This window comes from Parasteatoda tepidariorum, chromosome 7 (assembly GCF_982258835.1).
Source record: "Parasteatoda tepidariorum strain Cologne lab strain chromosome 7, Ptep-v5.0, whole genome shotgun sequence".
Classification (NCBI taxonomy): Eukaryota; Metazoa; Arthropoda; class Arachnida; order Araneae; family Theridiidae; genus Parasteatoda; species Parasteatoda tepidariorum.
The window spans coordinates 54,541,694-54,550,831 of record NC_141761.1 but is presented as its reverse complement, the minus strand read 5'-3'; the positions used below and the strand labels follow the sequence as shown (position 1 = coordinate 54,550,831).

Genomic DNA, 9,138 nt, shown 5'->3' with positions numbered 1-9,138 from the left:
AAAACGATCATTTTGAAAAGTAAGGAATATTTAGCTGATCCAGATTTTGTAACAAGTGTATTGGTAGCTACTGTCAATGATCGACGAAAAAAGGAGGAATATGAAGAGAAACAAAGAGAATATGAAGAGAGAGAAAGTATAAGAAAACATGAACTGGAGTTGGCGAGAATTCAAGCTACTTCGCAAAGAATCGGTGAGTCTCCGCCAAATATTATTAGTGACAGTGCCAGAAAGCAGTTTAATTTGTCATCATGACAAACTAGAGTCATACCTTAGAGCTTTAGAAACGTTAGGTGTTACGACCGAGAAATGCGCTTCAATACTATTCCCTATGGTAGAATCTTGTTTCCAAGAAGAGTTTCTAAAAGTCTGGAACCGAAGTTCTTCGCGCGTTGCTTCAGTTGACGCCAAAGAGCGATTAACAAACATCATGGCTTTTCTGAAGGCAGAAACGGAAGGTGAAGAAAGAATTAATTTGGCCATGTCAGGTTTTGGCTTGGGATCTGATGAAAAACGCCAACCCTTTAAAAAGAAAGCAAGAGATTTGCCAACAAAAAGATTTCCTACAGCGTCAAATCTATTGACTACAGATGTAAAAGATTTGAAGAAAGGGTGTGTGTTTTGTTCTGGGAAACATAAAAGTTCAGATTGCTTTTCCGCTCGAAATATGACTTTAGCTGAAAGAGAGAACATAGTAAGAGAAAATCAATGTTGTTTTGCCTGTTTAATGCAAGGACATCCAATTCGTAAGTGCAAAGCTTTCATAAAATGTGTCATATGCGGTAAAAGACATGTGGTACTAATGTGTGAATCTTTAGCTGCAAAAAATCGTGAACCCGATAAATCTGGGCAGAAAAGTGAAAGTTCTGAAATAAACATGTCCAACATCACGTACGGTCCGAAAGTGTTCCTTCAAACTATGAAACTAAAGCTGATATCTGATAGAAAAGAAATTGTGGTGAGAGCAGTTTTAGATTCTGGATCACAAAGAACAGATATTTTTAAAAAATTGGCTGAAAAGATGGAATATGTTCCCTTGAGAAAAGAAACTCTCATACACTCTTTGTTTGGTGGTCATAAATCAGATGAATTTGAACACACGTGTTATAGAATTAGATTAAGGAATCCAGAGAATAACTTGACTTGTAACATGGAAGCTTTAGATCAAGCATCTATTTGTGATACTATAGCGCCTGTTAGCTTTGGATCCTGGTTAAAAGAGCTTGAAGAAATGAATATAAAGTTGTCAGACGTCGGAAATGAGTCACAACCAGCTCAAATTCTGCTTGGAGCTGACGTAATAGGAAAACTTATGACAGGAAAACGAAGAGTTTTGGCAAGTGGATTAGTAGCAATAGAGACACTATTATTATTAGGGATGGACTTTAACAGGGAAAGAACCTGAATATGATTTACCGTCAAGCAACGCAATGTTGGTTGCTTCACTTTTAGTGAAAGAAATGGATATTTCTGAGCTGTGGTGATTAGATTCTTTAGGAATAAAAGATCCTTCGGAACAAAAATCTAGAGAGGAAATGCAAGAAGCCTCAATGGAACATTTCTTAAATACAGTGAAAGTTGAAGGAGATGGCCGTTTTATAGTTAGTCTGCCATGGATTGATGGGCATTTGCCTTTGCCAGATAATTATGATTTGGCGTTAAAGAGATTGCAAATGACAACACGCAAGTTGAAAACAGACAAATTGTATGATGCCTATGGAGAAGTGTTCAAGGACTGGGAGAAAGAGGAAATAATTGAAGAGGTTCCAAAAGAAGACATGGGAATACCTTGTCACTACTTACCTCATCGACCTGTGATAAAGGAGAGCAGCACAACTAAAATCAGGCCCGTGTTCAATGCTTCTTCTAAGAGAAAAGGAGTTCCTAGTTTAAATGATTGTGTAGAAAAAGGGTTAAATTTGATAGAAGTAATTCCCTTAATGATAAATAAATTTCGAAGATATAAATTTGGTGTAACAGCTGATATACGTAAGGCTTTTTTGCAAATAAGTCTTTATGAAAATGATAGAAATTTCTTACGATTCTTATTGTATGGAGAAGATGGACAGTTGAAACATTTTCGTCATCGAAGAGTTGTGTTTGGCGTTTCCTGTAGTCCGCTTTTGCTTGGGGCCACTATTCAATACCATTTGAATAATAAAATAGAGGAAGCAATGGGAGGGAATGAAAAATACCCTAAAGAGATTATAGAGGAACTAATATGCAGTTTTTATGTAGATAATTGCCTCACAAGTGTGAAAACTAAATAAGAGTTGAAACAATTCATAGAAGTTGCTACTAATATTATGGCTGAAAGACAATTTGATTTACGAGGGTGGGAGTCTACTAACCCATCAGAATCTAATTCTAGTGAGACCAACATTCTGGGAATGAAGTGGAATAGACAAAGTGATACTCTTTCCATAAATATTCCTGATGTTAATGAAACAAAGATCGAAGTGATCACAAAGCAAAAAATTTAACAGCTTCATACAGAGTTTTTGATCCCATAGGGATAACCAGTCCAGTGATGATGCGCCCAAAACTCTTGCTACAAAATTTGTGGAAGTCTAAAATTGGATGGGACGCTGTAGTTGATCTAAAAACGAGCGAAGAATTTCTAAAATGGCTAAGTGAGCTTGAATATCTGAAGAATGTAAAGGTGGCAAGATGGTTGCACTGCGATAAAGGAGTGGGAAATATTTCCCTTCATTTTTTTTGTGATGCGAGTAAATATGCCTATTCGGCAGTAGTCTTTCTGCGAGTTCGTTATGGGACTAATGTTTATGTACAGCTGGTACAAAGTAAAAGAAGAATTGCCCCTTGTGGGAAGAAAGAGACAACAATTGCAAGATTAGAACTTCTTGGTGCCACTATATCTGATCGTCTTTCCATTGAGGTCCGAAAGGAGTTTAAAACCGACGATGTATATTTTTGGACAGACTCCACCACAGTGTTAGCTTGGTTGAAAAGAGAAGAAACGTGGGGTGTATTCGTGCAGAACCGTGTTCAAGAAATTAGGAAACTGACACCAGTTCAAGCATGGAGAAATATACCTGGATCCTTGAATCCCGCGGATCGGCCAAGTAGAGGTTGTTCAGCTAAACAATTGTGCCAGTCAAAATGGTGGGATGGTCCCAGTTGGTTGTATCTTCCATCCCGTGAATGGCCAACTAACGACTCAGAGGAAAATGTCAATGAAGAAGAAGTGATTAGAGAAAAAAGAAGAACGATCGTATCTTCAATTGTAAATATTGAAGTTACAGAAATATGGAGCGATCATTTCTCCTCTTACAGTAGAAACATCAAAGTGATGTCATGGATTCTTCGTTTCATACATAACACATCACATGAAAATAAATTAAAAGGTAACTTGAGCTATGAAGAATTCAAAGAAGCAGAAACTCACGTTCTCAAATCCATACAATTAAAAGCGTTTCAAGATGAGAAGTTTCTTAACAAAATGATCATTTAGAGATGAAAAAGGATTACTGCGAATAAGAACCAAACTTGTAAATAGTGATGAAACAGAAGATTTTAGATTTCCCATTCTTTTACCTGGTAATAGTTTCGTTATGAAGTTAATACAAGAAGAGCATGAAAAGTCAATGCATGCTGGTTCTTCTATCGTACTTGTCAGACTTAGGGAGAAGGTTTGGATTCTTAAGGCTAAAAAGTTAGTAAAAGAAGTCATTTCTAAATGTGTGACATGCAAGCGTTTCAAATCTAAACCAGTTGAAATTCCCTTCGCTCCGCTGCCTAGAGAAAGAGTTACCTTGACAAAAGTCTTCGAGGTAAGTGGTGTAGATTATGCTGGTCCTCTCTACTTGAAGTCAAAAGGAAAAGCTTGGATCGTTTTATTTACGTGCGCCGTTTACCGAGCGGTCCATTTTGAACTGGTACAATCACTCACCACAGATGCTTATATCCAAGCCCTCAGACGATTCATTGCCAGACGAGGCCGGATTTCAATCCTTTATTCCGACAACGGCACAAACTTTGTGGGAGCCAGCAGAGCATTGAAAGCATTAGATTGGGACAAGATAGCCGCATACTCAACCGCTCAAAGAATCACTTGGAAATTTATTCCACCTACCGTAGCATGGTGGGGAGGGTGGTGGGAGCGAATGGTCAGAATGCTCAAAGAACTGCTACGTCGAGTTCTAGGGAAATCTACCATAGATTACGAAGAACTCTACACAATATTCTGTGACTGTGAGTCAGTAATAAATTCAAGGCCACTCACTTACATACAAGATAATCCAAATGAATTAGTACCGTTGACACCCGAAATGTTTATTCACGGTGGCGGTAACAACGAAACACCAGATCTAGATAATGTAGACCGATCTTGCCTCATAAAACGAATAAAGTATTTACAGAAGCTACGTGAAAATCTCAGACAAAGATTCAGAAATGAATACCTTGCTCTTTTAGTCCACAAAGGGGTAAGAAGAAATAACGGTTTAGACGTTGGTGATGTTGTGTTAATAGGACATGACAATGTTGTCGGTTCATAAGTCCAACCTTTTCGGTTGGACTTATGAACATTCCTTTTTTATTTCGGCTCCAGTTAGTTTAAAGTTCCAACTTTCGTAAAATTTTGGTTGCAAAGTTCAATAAGCCTAACTTTGCAAGGTGGGAGTATGTTAGAGATTGTAATATGTTTTTATAGTTGGTGTCACGTGACTCTGACTGCTGTTACTGCTTTTATTTAATTTTTATTGTTTTCACTTTAGTTTTTATGTTGGCAACCTATTTGAAATGTTTTTGTGCTGATTATTTAGTGTTCGAATTAGTTAGGTTCCGTAAATATCACTAAATTTAGATTGTTTTAGAATTAATAAATGTTTTGTTAAGTTTTAATTCGTATCTGTTTATTCATCTGTAGAACTTGTAGTTCATTTGAATAACACAAAAAGGCGTCCGCAGTATTTATTTCCAATTATTAGCGACAAGACCTTTGAGTTCATTTTATCTTTCCTTTCTCTGTTCTTATTTTTCCCTTTTTGCTGCACAATTTTTAATTTGTTTCTTCACAATGGGTGATGCGTTTACTAACGCATTGATGTACATATTCGTTTTATTCATGTAACTTTCGTTTATTCATGTAACTCATGTACTCATGTTTCGTTTTATTCATGTAACCGTATATTAAGAAAAAAATTTTATTCAACAATCTTATCACCAGTCTGACGGATTGCCCAGCCAAGAATTAAAGTTTTTGCCATTTTTACAAATTTGATGATTTTAAATTTAAGTTGCAGTCTTAGCTTTTTAAATTTAATTGTAATACTTTAATTATTTCGGTGCAGTTTCCGAATTTTTTTGACGTAATTTTTAGAATTTCCGATTACAACTATCTGTAAATACGTATATAACGTTCGGTTGCCTTCCTGAAACTGAACCTTCTCTTAGATCGAGGTAGTGGATCGGAGCATATTTGTCCGTGTGCTGCAAGCAGCCCCTAATCTTTCCGGATCATTTGCCTATGAGCCCTGTGCGTTTAAACTTGGGCCTTTTACTCGTTCACAGGCCTTCTTTGTCCATCGATTCAAGAGTGGTGCTCATGATCATGCGAGGCACGGGAGTTTAAGCCGATATCTCCACTTAGGTGTTTTCATGTTGGCGTGGGCGTTGTCATGGCGACGCGTCACCTAGTTAGAATTTGTCTTAATATTCTTTCTGTGCTACACGTGTGTTTGATTTACAAACTAATTTTATTTTAAGAAATAGCGTATACATGCATTCTTATGTAATGATTCTTCATTTATACTGTATCGGAAAAATTATCTTACTGACTCTAGTTTGTATCTTATCATTCCGGATCCGTTCGGTTAAGCCTATTTCGGATTCGTCTTTATTTCGAATTCAAAAGGGAACTAGTGAGTTTCTTTAACTTTGAAAAAGTGAAAACAATGAGTTTTGCTGCCTTTAGTAAAGACAGCAAAAGAAGAGGAAAAATTCTGATTTATCAATAGCGTGTCTATTCGTTTAATATAAATGTAATTTTTAAATGCTAAATAAAATTTAAATTTATGCTTTTAAAGTTTTTTTGTTCTTTTTTATCTTTATAACACTCGAAATTACTTTATCGCTTGATTAGTAATTTAAACTTTTTTCGATTGATTTTCTACCTATTTACTCCTTGAAATAAGCAGCTGTGAGACACCATTATCTTATTATGAATAATTTGCAATTTCACAAGAATTTCAAATCCGAAGGTAAAAATTGGAAAAAAAATTCAGAATTAAAAAACAAAAGTAATCATAAAATATGATAAAAATCCTTTTTGAAGATTTTATGATTTTAAACAGGTGTTTTTGTGGAAGCGGCTGGAAGTTATACACTATAAAATCATTCAGTACAGTTTACAGCAAATTTATAAATTAATTAAAATATAATAATTCTTATTACAGAATTAAAAACAAACATGCATATTTTACTGCGATCTTTTTCTTTGTCTGATGTATAGCAGCATTTAACACTTTTACCAACTCGCGTTAAAAGGGATTCCTACTTTAAATGTAAACAATCAAATACGATATTTAAATCTTGTCAACATATATGATTTCTAAAATGAAAATAAATCTCCTTTGGTGTCAATGAGTGACTATTTTGTGTTATTTTATTCCTCTTTAAGTGTTTAGATTTATTTACACAATATCGATTATATGTGGAAGAGCAATTTGATGCTGATTTGAAATAAAGTGTTTATTTGCGCAATTGTGTTAGGTTGATCAACATTATATTCGGAGAAACATTGCATCTTAGTCTTTACAGTGTAGAATCTTGTCTTCTAAAGACAGAAGTATTTACATAATTTTTATGCTGAAGGCAAACTTACTGATCTCCATTGTCAAAAATTTATATTATTTGGTTCTGAGTCTTGAATTCAAATTATGAATTGAACGAAACAACTAAAAATTTTTTGCTTTTGCATCAAATCAGATTCATTATTCTTTGTTTAAAACTCAATCATAGTGCCTTACAATCGTAATCCAAATAATAGTTGAAAAATTTGTCGCATTTTTAGTACAAAGCAGTTTTGAGTGCTACGCTACACATTAAATGTATAACTGATAACGGGGAATATTGATTTTGCCCGGATTATTTTCTGTATACTTAGAATAGGTTGACGGAAAATTGATGAAAAACCTTTTTTTATATATTTAACTTCCGATCATTCACTTATTCGCAGCTATAATTATTACTGACATTTTTGTCCCAACTATTATTATTATTATTATTAGTTGACTTGACTTGAGTTGTTAGCAAATCTGGAAACAAGGTCTAATAACAATCTGCAAGCTTTTACGCTTACAGCTGTTGGCATTTTCATTATGTTAGCACTTGTAAATTATGTTTTGACACTTAATATTTAAATTTTTGCATGGTTAAGCTTTAATTATGCCATATTTTACCTGGGTAGTTTTGTAACATCTTGACTTTGGAAAATTATTAATGAATGCTCACTCTCTGTAAAAAATTTAATCCATCTGATAACAAAAAATGGTGCCAACTATCTTGCATGAAACTATTTCCACTACACCAAACTCAAGCATAGTGTCTGGTAAATTTTATTTTACACTACATGATGGTAACCGTGATTGTTATTCAGTGGCTAAAATTCATAATTACAGTGAGATATGATGCACATAAGAATCAGTGTAGTTAGTTTTGCGATACAATTTTAAGCAAGAATCATAAATTTTGGATGTGTACAATATTTCTTAAAATGAAATTTGCTTGTTAATCAAACATGCACGCAGCACATGCGGCATATTTATAAGAATTCAAACAAAGAAGTGTATAGAAGTTAAATATTATAAAATAATTTTATGCAATTGCCACATATCTTATTCTTATTAGAATATAACTAAAAACACACGTGCATTTTATAACTATAAATGTGATTAGTTTGTCAAATCGATTCTACAAGATGTTTGAAATTATTTGGCAGATAATTTAACCTAAATTAATATTTTTTTATCAATCAGGAAAGAGAAACGAAACTTAATTGGTATTAAATAGGTTAAGACTAGCTTGTTAATTGTGTCCGACTAAAACGACACTTTTCATGTAAACAAACCTCAATATTGTCACTATTTTAAAATTACACAATAATTCACATTAAAACTTCTAATAAGGTTTCAAAAGCATTTGCTATAGTTTTAAAACGTGCCCTACAACCATTTCATGCAAAGATTTAGTTAAATAGTATAACTATACACTAATTACTAACTAAATTTTCAGAGATCCGAGAAACACAATATTATTCGTGTTAAGACTTAACTATACCCTTTTTAGTCTGTATGAACACTCAATTTCATATTCACTTAATGTAAAATAAGCATTCGCACTATTCTTAGAGTTTTTCAACACCAAATTCGGATAGGTATTAAACCACAGTTTTTACAATGTACTCATTGAAAACAGGAGACGAATACCAATCTATCTCTGGCTTCGGTCTTCACTGGTCTTTATCCCAAAACTGAGAAAAAGTATAGTGAATAAATCAAGAATATGGAGAAATTTAATGTGTTTCTGGCATTATGGAAGCACTAAAAATCTTAGTTATTTTTATCGAAGTGTTTCGGTTATGATTTTTGTGAAATTATAGCTTAATAATAAACAGCAAAAGTTGGTAAAAAAATTGGCAATTTTATCATGATACCTTAGCAAGGCATGAAAACTATCTATTCGGTTAAATTGACTTTTTAGTTTCGTACTTTTTACTAAATATAATAAATTTCAATAAGTTGGAGTTTAGATGGGTAATTCTTAAGGAAAAAAACACACTTAACTGCATTTGTTTGTTAGAATTTTGATGAAAAATTCAATACTTTTCAAATTTCTGAGTCTCCTTTTCAGCATTTAATTTTTGTTAATTAGATGATGAATAATACTTTGTTAACTTCTAACATTATTATACATTTTTACTTTACATCATTGTACACCGAAGAGCCATTACATTATGACCACCTTCATCTATAACAATGGACTCAACCAGGTTTACATGGTTTCTCGCCCAGGAACAATGTTTTCATGGGGCACGTTAGGACCCAGAATCCTCATAGAACAATCCCTGACGTCTGTAAGCTACTTGAACATAGTTGCAAACCAGATTCACCCATT

The 9,138-nt window shown here is 33.9% G+C and overlaps 3 protein-coding genes across 3 annotated transcripts; all 3 read left to right on the top strand.

Moving 5' to 3' along the window:
• Positions 1–1,535: 1,535 nt before the first annotated feature.
• On the top strand, positions 1,536–2,270 carry LOC147807160 (uncharacterized). Its single transcript, XM_087168797.1, has one exon. It carries the CDS (start codon positions 1,536–1,538, stop codon positions 2,268–2,270), a length of 735 nt encoding a protein of 244 aa, XP_087024923.1.
• Positions 2,271–2,533: 263 nt separating this feature from the next.
• LOC147807159 (uncharacterized) lies at positions 2,534–3,475 on the top strand. Its single transcript, XM_087168796.1, has one exon. It carries the CDS (start codon positions 2,534–2,536, stop codon positions 3,473–3,475), a length of 942 nt encoding a protein of 313 aa, XP_087024922.1.
• A 100-nt stretch (positions 3,476–3,575) lies between these two features.
• Positions 3,576–4,520, top strand: LOC147807158 (uncharacterized). The gene has a single exon (XM_087168795.1). It carries the CDS (start codon positions 3,576–3,578, stop codon positions 4,518–4,520), a length of 945 nt encoding a protein of 314 aa, XP_087024921.1.
• The last annotated feature ends 4,618 nt before the right edge of the window (positions 4,521–9,138 follow it).